This window comes from Carettochelys insculpta, chromosome 14, assembly GCF_033958435.1.
Source record: "Carettochelys insculpta isolate YL-2023 chromosome 14, ASM3395843v1, whole genome shotgun sequence".
Taxonomy (NCBI): Eukaryota; Metazoa; Chordata; order Testudines; family Carettochelyidae; genus Carettochelys; species Carettochelys insculpta.
The window spans coordinates 45860161-45875988 of record NC_134150.1 but is presented as its reverse complement, the minus strand read 5'-3'; the positions used below and the strand labels follow the sequence as shown (position 1 = coordinate 45875988).

The window sequence follows — 15828 nt, the reverse complement described above, 5'->3', positions numbered from 1 at the left end:
AAATTTAATGCAAAGCAAAACAGACTTTAAAATGTCTTTATGTACAAAATGCACTATGGAGCACAGAAACAGCTTCGCCAACTTGGGATGTGCCAGAGCTGCTCTATTCTCTTGACATACCACACCTCTGGATCTTGGGGGAAGACAAAGAGCCCTGTCTTGGACATGTCTCCCCTCCTGGTTACTTCCTGATATAAGTCTTTGTGGTCCCTCCACTCCAAGGAATTGCCACTAAGTTCAATCTCATCCTCCTCTGTTATAAAGATGGATACCAGAGGAGGAGACAAGATATAACTTCTCACAGAAGCTCTCAGTAAATTACAGAGAAATCAGCGTAGTATCTAGCTGATTATATCTAAGTAAAATGGTTTTTTCTTCATGATCTTGGAGTTTGGATACTTAGTAACCCATAGTAACACAGTACGATGTCCATTTATATGGCTTTTGTAAGTTCCCCTTAATGGCTGCAGACTTTTGTAGCCCGATGCAGCAAACTTAGCCAGTAATGCTGTCTACCCAACCCCATAGGGTTGGAACTGTGGCTTGTACTCATTTCATTCCAAGAGGCTGAGCTTTTGCCAGCGGTACAAGTGATGAAGAGGCCAAAATTGGCAATCTTGGTTTCTACATGACACTTACCAGTTTTCCTCATTTTTGCATGGCCAATGCATTTAGTTCCAGTCCCCATAGCAACAACTTCCTTAGCTACTGAAAACGATAAAACAAAGTTAGCTGAGAGAACCATTCCTAAAAGCATCACCGCAGTTTGATCGTTTCAATTATACAGCATACGCCAGCACCACAAAGACAAAAGGTATAAGAGGAGGAATGAAGTAACACCAGTTTCACGCACACAACCCTTCCCACAGCATGGGGATGCTATGTACCAGGCACACTCAGGGTGGAAAGTCGCATACAAAGCAGTACACCAGGTGGTGGGAGAGAGACAGTACATGTAGCAAGGGCAGAGGGAAGCAATGACACTGGGTCCTACACAGACAACATAGGATGACCACCAACTCAGGCACCCTCAAATAGGGGAAAATGACATAAGTGGAATGCATCACGCAAAGAAGATGCTGAGGAAGCAGCATGAAGTAGTAGGTTTACCCTTCCCCCCTTTTAAAAGAGACCCACTGAGGAAAAAAATTGGGTTAGTGTCTTTTTTGGAGTCTTCTGAAAAAAATGACAGCGCGGGTCTGAGTTTTCACATCAGAAATTCAGATCTTGGACTATTTCACTGCATATGAACTTGTCAGTTTCATATCAGAACATATGATAGTGAAGGATGCCAATGTCTACTAAGTATCTAGGGATTTTTGGATGCCCAAACATACACCTTAAATGAGTAGGTGCTCAGCACTGCCTGAAATGCAGGTACTTCTAAGAAAGGTGCTCAAAAATCATTACCCACTCCCGAAATCAGCTGCAATTTTTCAACAGTTCAAACAATTGCTTCCTGGTACAACTAACTCTGAACTGATTCTTCCCCTTTATTTGGCACTGGTGAAGCCACATCTGCAATATTGCATCCAGTTCTGGGACCCCCATGGACACTTTGGAGAGGGTCCAGTGGAGCGTGACAAAATGATTAGAGGGCTGAGAGATTTGGGCTTATCTAGTCCATAGAAGAGAAGAATGGCAGGGTGAGAGGGATTTGATAGCAGCCCTCAACTACCCGAACAGGGGCTCCAAAGAAGATATAGAGGGGGTGTTCTTAGTGGCGACAGAAGACAGAACAAGGAGCAATGACCTCAAGTTGCAATAAGGAAGGTCTAAGTTAGATATTATGAAAACCTATTTCACTAGAAGTATGGTGAAGCAGTGGAATGGGATACCTAGAGAGGTGGTAGAATCTCCTTTCCTATCGGTCTTTAAGTCCCAGCTTGGCCCTGGCTGGAATAGGTCCTGCTTTCTGCAGGGCTTGGACTCGAGAACCTCCTGTGGTCTCTTGCAACCCTATGATAAAACTACTGGTATAGAGAAGATCAGCTAGGGAAGGACACCAGGTGATGCTGGTCAGAATGGGGAACACACTTACAAGAATGAGCTGAGGGACATATGTACTAGCCTCACCAAGATGAGATTGCTAGGACAAAAAAAAAAAGTTTTGACTGAAGATATGCACTTTGCACTCATGATGTGAAGCTGTGGTCCTGCTTGTCTCCCTCTTTAACCTTGGATAAGGTGGCACGAGTTTCTTTTAAAAAAAAAAAAAAAAAAAAAAAGCTACTTTTCACCTCCAACTCCTTCTTAATACCTATCCTTCCAGAGCATCTGACCACAATGATGCACACATTTCTCACCTTCAGGCTAGATTATAAAATTTTGCTGTGTCTGCAGGAGAGTAAAAATAATGCAAAGGCTCTAACTGATAAAGTGCAGTTGCTCATCTGTAGTTTAGGGTCGTATAAAAACCATCAACATCATGACACTGTCCCTTCTCTGGCTCCAAATCCATTTCCAATGCCAGTTTTAAGATTATTTGATCCTAATCTTCAAAACAATTATTCAAGACCAGTTAAACAGAGACCAAAATTACAAACTATAAAATGCCAAGAGAGTTGGGCCAATACAGATCACAAGATCTGGAACAAAGCATGTTCAAAACAAACAGTGGGACACTATCATACCGGGATATAAAATATATCAGAAGGACAGAATGGGTCAAGCGGATGGCGGAGTGGTACTGTATGTGAAAGATAATATAGAATCAAATGAAATAAAAGTCCTAAATGAATCAAAATGTTCTATAGAATCACTAGGGATAGCAATTCCTTCCTCTGATGGGAATAGAGCACCAGGGATACATTATCAGCCACCTGACCAGGACAATGATAGTGATGCTGAAATGCTAAGGGAGATTAGAGAGGCTATCAAAATAAACAAAGGCATTAATAATGGGGGATTTCAATTATCCCCATATTGACTGGTACATGTCACCTCAGGAAGGGATTCAGAGAGAAAATTTCTTGATGTCTTAAATGACTGCTTCTTGGAGCAGCTGGTACAGGAACCCACAAGGGGAGAGGCAATTCTTGATTTAGTACTGAGTGGAACACAGGATCTGGTCCAAGAGGTAACTATTACAGGACCGCTTGGAAATAGTGACCATAACATAACAACATTAAATATTCCTGTGTTGGGAAGAACACTGCAACTGTCCAACACTCTGGTATTTAATGTCAAAAAGGGGAATTACACAAAAGTGAGGAGGTTAGTTAAGCAGAAATTAAAAAAGGTAGAGTAACTAGAGTAAAATCCCTGCAAGCTGCATGGAAACTTCTCAAAGATACCATATTAGAGGCCCAACTTAAATGTATACCCCAAATTAAGAAACACAGTAAGAGACCTAAAAAAGAGCCACCATGGCTTAACAACCATGTAAAAGAGGCAGTGAGAGATAAAGGCATCTTTTAAAAAGTGGAAGTCAAATCCTAGTGATCAAAATAGAAAGGAACATAAACACTGCCAAATTAAATGTTATAAGAAAAGCCAAAAAAGATTGACGAACAGTTAGCCATAAATTCAAAAAACAATAGTAAGATGTTTAAGTACATGAGAAGCAGGAAGCCTGCTAAAAAAGCAGTGGGGTCCCTGGATATGAGAGACATAAAAAGGACCAATCAAGGAAGAAAATGCCACTGCAGAAAAACTAAATTATTTCTTTGCTTCAGTCTTCATGGCTGAGGATGTTAGAGAGATTCCCAAATCTGAGCCATCCTTTATGGGTGACAAATCTGAGGAACTGTCCCAGATTGACGTATCATTAGAGGAGGTTTTGGAACTAATTGATGGGCTAAACAGTCACATGTCTCCGGGACCGGATGGCATTCACCCAAGGGTTCTGAAAGAACTCAAATGTGAAATTGCAAGACTATTAACAGTGGTTTGTAACCTATCCTTTAAATCAGCTCGGTACCCAATGGTTGGAAGACAGCTAATATAACACCAATATTTAAAAAGGGCTCTAAAGGAGACCCTAGCAATTATAGACCGGTAAGTCTAACGTCAGTACTGGGCAAATTAGTAGAAACAATAGTAAAGAATAAAATTGTCAGACACGTAGAGGAACATGATTTGTTGAGCAAAAGTCAACATGGTTTCCGTAAAGGAAAGTCATGTCTTACTAGAGTTTTTTGAAGGGGTTAACAAGCATGGGGACAGGGGGGATCCAGTAGACATAGTATACTTAGGATTTCCAGAAAGCCTTTGACACGGTCCCTCACCAAAGGCTCCTATGTAAATCAGGTGGTCATGGGATAGGAGGAAAGATCCTTTCATGGATTGGGAACTGGTTAAAAGACAGGAAACAAAGGGTAGGAATAACTGGTAAATTTGCACAGTAGAAGGGGGTAACTAGTGGCGTTCCCCAAAAGTCAGTCAGTAAAGCAAACAGGATGTTAGGAATAATTAAAAAAGGGATAGAAAATAAGACAAATACCACCTTACTTCCCCTATATAAAACTATGGTATGCCCACATCTTGAGTACTGCGTGCAGATGTGGTCTCTTCACCTCAAAAAAGATATAATGGCGTTAGAAAAGGTTCAGAAAAGGGCAACTAAAACAATTAAGGGTTTAGAAAGGGTCCCATATGAGGGGAGGCTAGAGAGACTGGGACTTTTTTTTTTTTTTCAGTCTAGAAAAAAAGAGGAGACTGAGGGGCGATATGATAGAGGTACATAAAATCATGAATGGTGTGGAGAAAGTGAATATAGACAAGTTACTTACTTGTTTCCATAATATAAGAACTAGAGGACACCAAATGAAATTAATGGGTAGCAGGTTCAAAACTAATAAAAGGAAGTTTTTCTTCACACAGCGCACAGTCAACCTGTGGCACTCCTTACCAGAGGACACTGTGAAGGCCAGGACTCGAAACAGAGAGTTTTAAAAAAAAAAAAAGAGCTCAATAAATATTTGGAGGTTAGGTCCATAGATGGCTATTAGCAAGGGGTAAGGTATGGCGCCTAGCCTTTTGTTGAAGGCAGGAGATGGATGGCAGGAGACAAATTGGTTGATCATTGTCTTCAGTTCACCTCCTCTGGGGCACCAGGCATTGGCTGCTGTCAGCAGACAGGATACTGGGCTAGATGGATCTTTGGTCTGATCCAGTATGGCCGTTTTTATGACATCCAGGGACAAAGTGCTCTTAGTCAAAGACATGTGAATATGGAACAAGCTTCCAGAAGGCAAAAGACGAAGAGTTTGAGCCCCTTCAGAAGCATTGCAAAACCTTTCTCCAGAAAGACAAGAATGATATTCACAGCACAAACCACTCCTCCCTATCTGCCACATTCGCAAAACACAAGGTACAAACTACCAGTCCTCCAGGGCTTTCAAAGTTCAAAAAAGGGAAAATACTAAGACATTCTGTAAAGCCCACTAGGAGCTTTGCCATTGCCAGTCTATTTTACATGGGAAATGATCAGATACTAAAATAAATGTGGCATGCACAAAACCTAAGTTACATAGTCTATGTCTACACTACATGACGCTGATTTTACGGCAGTTAGCGTGATTTTACAATGTCATTGCCTTCACCATAAATACGATTAAATTGATTTTAGGGAGTGCTAAGGTCGACATTATTACACCCACAAAGCGAGTCAACCTAGCATCAAGTTCAAATTTAAAAGTCTGAATTAAGGCTACGGTGGAAATGTCATGTCTATAAATAGACTTTAACCTCCAGAGGTGTCCTGTATGCATCCCACAATGCCCCACAGTTGTCTGCTCTGACTGTTTCCATCTCTGCTGCTCTCCAGGTGCACAGGAACTAGGTAAGAGAAAGCCCATGCATTTGAATTCACCACCGGAAAGCCCGTGGAGGCTCAACTGTGAGGGCCATGCTTTTATGAGAGGCCGAGAAATTTCTCTCTTATCAGTGGTGACTTCTTCCCTACTGGTGACTTCCTTCCCTAGTGGTGACTTCCTTCCCCTTCCTGAAGAACTAGTTGGCTTATCAGGTAGAAGCCATACTATTCTGCCCAGGCAGAGGCACTTTCAAGGCAGGAATTAGTGGCTGGAGGGCTAGTTGAGAGGACATAGACACCTGTATGATCCCAGGGCACAGAGTCATTCTGACATGTGGAAATTTAGCAAGCTCCATGCCCTGTTTTGTTCACATCTATGTTGTGAAGTGAGGAGTCAAAAATCCTGCACCACAAATTTTCTTCTGTTCCCTGCCTCAGGGAGTTGGTTTAGTTGTTACAATTTGCATTTTCCTCAACTTTACTATCCTACCCTTTCCTCAAGCAGTAATCTGTTCCTGAATTTCAGAAAAGATTTCTGGTTTCGAGTGGAGGGGAAAAAGCAGCTGGAGTGCCAGTTGAGATGGCACAGTCATCTGGGTGATCCCAGGGCAGTATGACAGTCCCCTGCCTGGCACACTACACCTTCTGAAGCCAGCCTATTTGGTTTTCCTTTGCCTGGGATTCCCTACTTTTCCTTCTTTTATTCTGAAAAAAATGCCTGATTGCATTCCATTGGAAGATGGCATCACATACCGACAACCACTTGCGTGGTCTGCCCCTTCCCCCATACTGCAACAGCAAAAGAACCCAGAATGATACAGAGCTGAGGGAACTGTGGGATAGGTCCCACAATGCACTGCTGCAACAGGAAATGTTTGGCAATTTAGTGTGGCAGCAATAGGTCAACTTTGCAGGGAGGTGAGGATAGTCAAGTTCAAATTTATAAAACCCTTGCTATAAAATCAATTAATAAAATCTAATTTACATTGTAGGCTAGACATAGTCATAGACAAAAAGGTAACGACATCCTTCTTTGTGCAGACTGTCATTTTTCATCATAGGTTTCTTAGCCCTTCCTAAGAAGCTTCTGAAAATTGGCACTAACAGAGACAGGATACTGGACAAACAAGACTACAGGTCTGATCAAGCCTTGCAATAATTCTAGTGGGGTTCCGCAGGGGTCTGTTTTAGGACTGGTTCTGTTCAATATCTTCATTAATGATTTAGATATTGACATAGAAAGTACACTTATTAAGTTTGCAGATGATACCAAGCTGGGAGGGGTTGCAACTTCTTTAGAGGATAAGGTCATAATTCAAAAGGATCTGGATAAACTGGAGAAATGGGCTGAGGCAAACAGGATGAAGTTTAATAAGGACAAATGCAAAGTGCTCCACTTAGGAAGGAACAATCAGTGTCACACATACAGAATGGGAAAGGACTGCCCAGGAATGAGTACAGCAGAAAGGGATCTAGGGGTTATAGTGGACCACAAGCTAAATATGAGTCAACAGTGTGATGCTGTTGCAAAAAAAAGCAAACACGATTCTCGGATGTATTAACAGGTGTGTTGTGAACAAGACACGAGAAGTCATTCTCCCGCTCTACTCTGCGCTGGTTAGGCCTCAGCTGGAGTATTGTGTCCAGTTCTGGGCACCGCAGTTCAGGAAGGATGTGGAGAAATTGGAGAGGGTCCAAAGGAGAGTAACGAGAAGGATCAAAGTTCTAGAGAACATGACCTATGAAGAAAAGCTGAAAGAATTGGGCTTGTTTAGTTTGGAAAAGAGAAGATTGAGGGGGGACATGATAGCAGTTTTCAGGTATCTAAAAGGGTGTCATAAGGCAGAGGGAGGGAACTTGTTCTTCCTTGCCTCTGAGGATAGAACAAGAGGCAATGGACTTAAATTGCAGCAGGGGAGGTTCAGGTTGGACATTAGGAAAAAGTTCCTAACTGTCAGGGTGATCAAACACTGGAACGAATTGCCAAGGGAGGTGGTAGAATCTCCATCACTGGAGATATTTAAGAAGAGGTTAGATAGACGGCTTTCAGGGATGGTCTAGAAAGTGCTTGGTCCTGCCATGAGGGCAGGGGGCTGGACTCGATGGCCTCTCGAGATCCCTTCCAGTCCTACTCTATGATTCTATGAGCTCCCTGCTCCGTGAGAAAATAATTTTGCTAAAGAGTCACACCCCTGTCTTTTCAAAGAAGAGCTGCAAAAGATGTCACTTTTCTAGCCAGGGTCCTCCAAAGAAGATCTCCACTAAACCAAAAAAAGAATATTTAGCATTCCTGATGTTCCTGGGATAAAAGTTAAAAACTACAAAATCTTTTTATGAAAATAAAAAAATCCCAGGTTTTTCCCCTTTACAGGTCACCTTTAAGTAAGCTGAGAATCACATGCAGAACTGTCCCATCCATAAGACCCACACACTGGGGAGCCCCGGGCCCTGGCCAGCGCAAGATCTAGCAGCAGGGCAATCAATCCACTCCTCCCCAATTTAGGGGGATGGATGCAGGGATCAGCAGCAAAGCAATGGGCCCTGCTCCACTCTGCCCTGCTCCTGCTTCAGAAGGGCACAGAATGTGGCCAGTATAGTGACGGCAGTACAGCAATCAGCTCTGGCCCACAAGCTCCCAGCCCTGTGTTATTAGGGACAGGAGGGGCTGGGAACTTGGTGGGGGGGAGGCAGAATGGGGGGCAGGTGTCCCAGGCTCCCCATCCCCCTAGGAATAGCCCCGATCACAAGAAACGCATTTATTGAGAAAGGAAGATTCATTCTCACCCTGCAGATTCCTGCCATTAGAGCAAGCCTCTCTTCCAGGTACAGATTCCACTTTAACCACAGCTGCTAGGAAAGTCCACTCCCGGTTAGGATCTGGCTTCCCCTGCTTAGGAAGCTTGGAGTTATAATGTGTGTAGCACAGACTAGCAACCTCATCCGCTGACCACATGGCTACAGCTGCCACCTCAGTTCCTGAACAAAATTAGGATACAGCATAAAAAAAGTGAGCAGAATAATATACTCCACATCCCACTAACCCCTTCCTATCACCCACCTCACCAGTATCATCAGCTCCCACCTATCTAACAGCATAACACAGCAGAACTTTATTTTCAGGTTGTATTCAAAACAAGCTAACCCTTTTAGAGGGTTCCTGAGAGTTGCTGGAGAGATGGAAACATGAGAAAGAATGAGCTAGATGAAGCACTATACTGAAAGTCAAGATACCCAGACTTCTCCCAGTTCTCACTTGTCATGCACAATTTGCTTCTCCTGTATCTTTGCCTGTTTCCCTTCACCCTTCATCTGTCATTTAGACTGCAAATTCTCTTGGTGTCTGCAGCGCAACCAACAAAATGAGGGTCTGATTCAGCTAAGACTTCTAAGTCCCACCATAAACACAAGTTTTTTTTCTCTAAAAAGTGCAAAGATTGACAAGTGTAATTCAAGTACTCTCTTCACCCATAATCTGTGCCTCTGTCCTTTCCCTCTTCTTTCTATTCTTCATCTTATCACTTCCTAAGTATGCCCACAAAAATTATAATAAGTTAAAGCTGTGGAAAATGTTCACTGCCTCATTGTTCACTTTGCTGTTGTGTTCCATCTAGTCCCCCAGCCTGTGACTGCATTGTCAATTTAGACTCTAAGCTCTTCATGACAGGGCTATCTAATACTGTATAGAGTACAGTACTAATACTCTATACAGTGCTCAGTACAGTAAGCCCCATTCTTGGTTTAGCTGTAAGCCTAACTATAATAAATACGATTATGATAAAGTGATGAGCCACTGTTCCCCCCGAAAGGGTGAGAGAGGCATTTGAGCACTAATTAGTAAACAGAGTCCCATATGCATTTTTTAATTTCTTTCTTCTCCCACAGAGGGAAGTCTTAGGCTGGCATAGAGGAATACTGTTTGGATTCCTTGCAATTATCATTGTTGGTATGAGTCACAATTCTAAAGATAAAATATAAAAAAAGAAACCAAGCAGAAAGCTGAACTATGAGTGCTATAATAGAGGAGAAACAGCAATGGGTGTATCTGTTCCTCAGTGAAAAAACAAATGGTTTGAATGTTAGGCACAAAGCCAGAAGAGACAGACACAGCAAGGTCTGGCTGTAAGCTGAAATCTAGTCACCCACAGGAATACAGAGGCTAAGGCAAGATAAAATTGTCCCTTGACAGATACGGAAAAGCATCAAGAGTCCACTGGAGCTGGCATACAGTAAGCAAGACTACAAAAAATCTACAGTTATAGCTTAGCTAAGCAACAACCAACAGCATGACACAATAAGGCAACAAATATTTAAGGGTGGCTAGTTTCAGAGAAAGCTATGTTAGCCTGTAACATCACCACAAAAAACAAAAAGTCCTGTAGCACCTTAAAGACTAACAAATTTGTTTTAGGTAATCAGCTTTCATGGGTAAGACCCACTTCTTCAGATATCCACTTCAGTCTGAAGAAGTGGATCTTACCCATGAAAGCTGATTACCTAAAAGAAATGTTAATCTTTGAGGTGCTAGAGAACTGCTTGTTTCTTATTCAAGGGTGGATTTATTTACACAGGGTATAACTAGAAATACAGGGTGAAGTTTAGACTGATTATCAAAAAATTAACCACATTTATCAGGCTGTGGAAAAGTCTTTCATGGGATATAGTTGAGGCACTGCTGTTTCAGGCAACTTCAGCTAGATTTACCAGACTATTACAGGGAACAGCACCTTGGCTCTGGAAGGGAGGCACATGTTAAGCAGACAAGCTTTTTCAGCTCTGACCCATATAATTTTATAACCACATGCATTTAAGCGTATTTTAAAAAGCAAACAGCACAAATTTTTCGCTACGCTCCTCTATCCTAATGTGCTGAATGGAGACAGCTCTGCGTTGCCCAGCCTTTGCACTTCACCACTACTAAGAGGCCAGGAACAAAGCCCATTTTCAGTTAGGGAAACTGAGACATGGAGAAATGTGGCTCTCCCAAGACCGGCCCCCACAACAGCACAGTAGCAAAGCCAGGAACCGAGGTCGCCGTCGCCTCAGCCTCAGCCCCAGCCTGACCGCGGGGCGGGACCGGGAACCGAGAGTCCCAGCAACGGAGGCCCACACTACTTAGGCCAAGCCGCCCACCCACGCCTGCCCCCCGACCAAACACCTCACCCGTAAGGGAGCCTCAGCCGATTTCCACACTTGCGGACACCACAGAAATGACTCCGAGACGCCCAAACGAGCATCACCACCGACACACGAACAAGCTCCTAACCATAGCCCCGCCTCCGGTCAAAGACAGTTCCGAGCATGCGAGCTGAGGGGAGCGGATGCAGATCAGAGGGCATGCGCAACTGAAGGCGTCATATACCAGAAGCTTGCCGGGAAGGAAGGTCTGCGCGAGGGCTGCTGGGAGATGTAGTTCGTAACGGTGAGCGGAAGACCTGCGTGCATTTCCGCCCAGGAGCTTCGCAGCAGTGACGATCCAGTATAGGAAATTACATATGCGTGGCACATTGCTACATCGGCTACGCCAAGCCCCGCCTCCAGCAGCGTTGCAGAAAGCCCTAGGGAGATGGGCCAGCTACTCAAGCAACTAGCCTGACCCCCCCCGGATCCCCAACCCAGGGATGTGCACAGTGTGTTCCCCACCTCGCCAGCCAGCCTCTTGCCACCTCCCGGGGATACGTACCGTGTGTCCCCCGCCTCGCCAGCCAGCCTCCTGCCACCTCCCAGGACACGTACAGTGTGTCCCTCATCTATCCAGCCAGCCTCCTGCCACCTTCTGGGATACATACAGCATGTCCCCTTCCTCGCCAGCCAACCAGCCTTGTGCCAGGTTATTCATGGAACCACAGGCACACTCTCATATTCCTCAACTAACATCATATATGCCATCATGTGCCAACAGTGCCCACATGCTTTGTATATTGAACAGACTTCAATCTCTCTTAGACAAAGAATTAATGGGCATAAAACAGACACAAAAACACTCCTGATTCACAAACCTGTCAGCCAGCACTTTAATGGAGTGGGCCATTCTGTTAATGACATGAAAGTCTGCGTTTCACTGAAGAGGAATTTTCACAGCAGTTTGGAAAAAGATGCTGCTGAAATCTCTTATATTCAAATTTGACACGTTAACATGTGGTTTGAACCAAGATGGGAATTTTCTAGCTCTTCATGGGTGTTGTCAGATGCTACCAGTGTGGTGCTCTGCTCTCTCCAATGTTGGTATCACTCAGCTGCGTGCGTGTTCCCTCTGTGTGCTGCCCCAGCTCTGCAGATAGCTGACACAGCAGACCTGAAGAGAACCCCCCAATGACCACAGAGTCTAGTAAGGTGCAAAGGCACATTGGCCAGGTTTATTGCCATATTGGACACAATAGTAGTTCCCTGTAGATTTCTTAGTCTAAGTCAGGGCATACTACAAATATGCACCCACAGTCAATGGACTTGGCTCAGTCAGTGGCAGGACTTTCCACTGCCCCCTCAGCCGGACCCAGACCACATCCCAGAAGTGCATTCTTATACACAGGTACAAACAATTTACACATCACTCCTGACGTATTGAGGTACAACCCTTCTAGGTGCCGCCTCTCACCTTGTACATGTTGGTTCGAACAAAACAACTCTATCCATCATATTACCCTTTTGCCCCTGTCATTGGGATTGATTGGCCTATTCTTTCTTATCTGTGGGATGTTCTGGGGTAGGGTGTTCTGGTACCATGTACCTACTTCAATATGCTAGGTAGATATGTTTATGCACCATCAACCCTCTTCTTGCCAACTTCTGTGAGTAATGCATTCCTTCAGCTCACAGTTGCACTTTGCTTTCTGTTAGCAAAGTCTTGACCATTACTTTGGTTCAGGCCTAAGGCCTCATACTGGGCCTGTACTTGCTACACTGGGGGCTCTTTTGCATACTTGGCTTTATCTAATTCTTGACTCCTCCCGTCCTTCTGCTCTCTAATTTGCTCACCTTGATAATATTTTTCTGATTTGTCAACCTTGATTACTATTTTTGGTTCTCTGTGCCTTAAATATTGAGTCTGTTCTGGTATGGCTATGATCTGAAGAAGTGGGTCTGTCCCATGAAAACTCATCACCTAATAAATTATTTTGTTAGTCTTTAAAGTGCTACTGGAATGCTTTTTTGTTTTGCTTTTCTTACTGTGCTTTGGGGTGGTTTGTTCCTGTGCCCTCAATAAGACTTCTTTAAAATACTGCCAGTTCTCCTGAGCTTTCACCTTATTAGCTTTCCAACTGCCCATCAGTTCTCTGAGGGAGTCAAAATCTGCTCTTCTGAAATCAAGGGTCTGTATTTTACTGCTCACCTTTGTTCCTTTTGTCAGAATCCTGAAATCCTAGTATCTCACGATTGCTGCAGCTCAGGTTCCTAACCACTTCTATTTCTCCTACTAGTTCGTCCCTGTTTGTGATCAGCAGGTCAAGCTGCGCATGGCCCCTGGTCGGTTCCTTCAGCACTTGTACCAGGAAGTTATCCCGAACATTCTCCAAAAACTTCTTGGATTGTCTGTGTGCTGCTGTATTGGTCTCCCAACAATTGTCTGGGTCATTAAAGTCACCCATGAGAACCAGGGCCTGTGAGTTCAAAGGTTTTCTTAGTTTGAAGAAATGCTCATCTGATCATCTCCCTAATCTGGGGGTCTATAGCAAACATCAACCACATCATCACCTCTATTGTTTCTGCGTCTAAGCTTAACCCAAAGACTCTCAACTGGCTTTTCTCTCTCCATATACTGGAGCTCTGAGCAATCATACTACTCTCACTATTCAGGAAGGCAAGGCTGGCTGGCAAGATGGGGGACACGCTGTACATATCTTGGGAGGTAGCAGGAGGCTGCCTGGCGAGGCGGGGGACACACTGTACGTATCCCCTGGAGGTGGCAGAAGGTTGCCTGGCGAGGCAGGGGACACGCTGTATGTATCCCAGAAGGTGGCAGGAGGCTGGCTGGCTGGCGAGGTGGGGGACACGCTGTACGTATCCTGGGAGGTGGCAGGAGGCTGCCTGGCGAGGCGGGGGACACACTGTACGTATCCCCTGGAGGTGGCAGGAGGTTGTCTGGTGAGGCGGGGGACACGCTGTATGTATCCTGGAAGGTGGCAGGAGGCTGGCTGGCTGGCGAGGTGGGGGACACGCTGTACGTATCCCGGGAGGTGGCCTGGGAAGTAAACAGGAAGAATCAGAGGCCCTGACAGTCAAAGTATGAGGTGATTGTAATAACAGAAATTTGGTGGGATGACTCACATAACTGGAGCACTGTCATGGAACAGTATAAACTATTTAGGAAGGAGAGGCAGGAGGCTGGCTGGTGAGGCAGGGGACACTGTACATATCCCAGATACACAAATTCAAGAAGCCTGGGATCCCTGATGTTTGAAGAGCCTGCCCTACCAGCCCGCGCAGCCCTACCAAGCAGCTCTTTTAAACAGCAGCTTGATGCTGTTTAAAGAGCCTGCCCAACTTGTTCTCCCACAGTCTCAGACAGCTCTTTATCCTGCTGTTTCAAGAGTCCACACTACTCATTCTCCAGCTGTCTCAGGCAGCTTTGTAAACAGCAGCTCCCACCTGTTTCAAGAGCAGGCCACAGCCATCCTCCAGCCCTCTCAGGAAGCCCTTTAAACAGCAAATCAACATACAGGACAATTTGCCTTTTTAAAAAAAAAAAACTGGATGCTCTCCATGGAGCTGAAATAAGGGACAGTTTTCTGGCAGATAATTTAGCAATTAGCTGACAGGAGCCCTGTATCTAAGTCCTATATAAATGAGAAACAAATAGTAGACTCACTCAGCTCCAATATGTTCTGATATCTTGCGGCAAATCACTCAATACACTGTTATATTTAGAATTTTAATAATATTACTTAGTTACTTACTCTGCAGAGAGAGACCCTATTAGAATTACTTGGTTTTGAGTTCAGCTCTGGGAGGGTAGCGGGTTGGGTTACAGCAGCAGCAGATACATCTGTGTTTTACGTAAGAACATGAAAATGGCCATACTGAGTCAGACCACAGGTCTATCTAGCCCAGCATCCTATCTTCTAACAGTAGTAAATGTCAAGTGCTTCTGAGGGAATGAACACAAGAGGCAATCACTGAGTGATTCATTCCTTCACCCATGCTCAACTACTGGCCAACGGAGACATGGTGTTGGATCTGTGACCACACTGGCTAATAGTCATTCAGGGACCTATTTTCTACAACCTCACCTAGTTTTTTTTGTTTGTTGTTTGACCCCTGTTATAGTCTTGGCCTTTACAACATCCTCTGGCAAAGAGCTCCACAAGTTGACTGTGAAGAAATACCTACTTTTATTTGTTTTATATCTGCTATGGCCACTGATTCCTAATTCTTGTGTTATAATACAAAGGAGTAAATAACATTTTTCCCCCACTTTCTCCCTATCAGTCATGATTTTATAGGCCTCTATCATATTCTCCCCCACCTTTAGTCATTTTCCAAGCTGTAAAGTCCATCTTACTAATCTCACCTCATACGGCAACTGTTCCACGTTCCTAATTTTTGTTGCATGTTTCCAGTATCAAAATATATTTTTGAGATGAGCAGACCATCTTACATGTAATATTCAATATCTGGGTGTACCATGGAGCTATATGGTGGCAATAAAATATTCTCTGTTCTATTCTCTATCCCTTTTAAAATGATTCTCAACATTCTGTTTCTTTGACTATTGCTGCACATTGAGTGGATGTTATCTGAAAACTACCCTCAGGGACTGGAGCTGAGCCCCCAGACCTGAATACTCATGGTGCCAGAGAACCTCAGACCCAAATAACTTACCACCCCCTATCCTGGGATATGAACAGCCTTCCCCTGCTTTGCCAGCCACCTCCCACGCCAGGATATCGGCAGTGTGTTCCTGGCCTAGCCAGCCACCCCCTCTACCCCAGGATATGGATAGCATATCCGCTGCCCAGGAACAGCTGCTCCCTACCCATATTGTAGATATGTAAATTGTGTCCCCTGCCTCACCAGCCAACCCCCAGCCCCAGCCCAGGGTATGCACATTGAGTCACTTGCCTCAACAGCTGCTC

General features: G+C 44.3%; 1 protein-coding gene across 7 annotated transcripts in view; it reads right to left on the bottom strand.

Annotated features, from left to right (window-relative positions):
- The window catches only part of ADAT1 (adenosine deaminase tRNA specific 1), an 89368-nt gene extending 78313 nt beyond the window's left edge, over positions 1–11055 (bottom strand). For 6 of the 7 annotated variants that reach the window (XM_075008420.1, XM_075008417.1, XM_075008418.1 and 3 more), the window contains exons 1-3: positions 10919–11055; positions 8543–8734; positions 640–708 (exon numbers count right to left, since the gene is read on the bottom strand). In XM_075008420.1, the coding sequence (XP_074864521.1) occupies positions 640–708; positions 8543–8711 (238 nt within the window). In that variant the 5' untranslated portion in view covers positions 8712–8734; positions 10919–11055. The remainder of the gene's footprint in view (positions 1–639; positions 709–8542; positions 8735–10918) is intronic. The other variant, XM_075008415.1, reaches the window with a different exon arrangement.
- Between the last annotated feature and the right edge of the window lie 4773 nt (positions 11056–15828).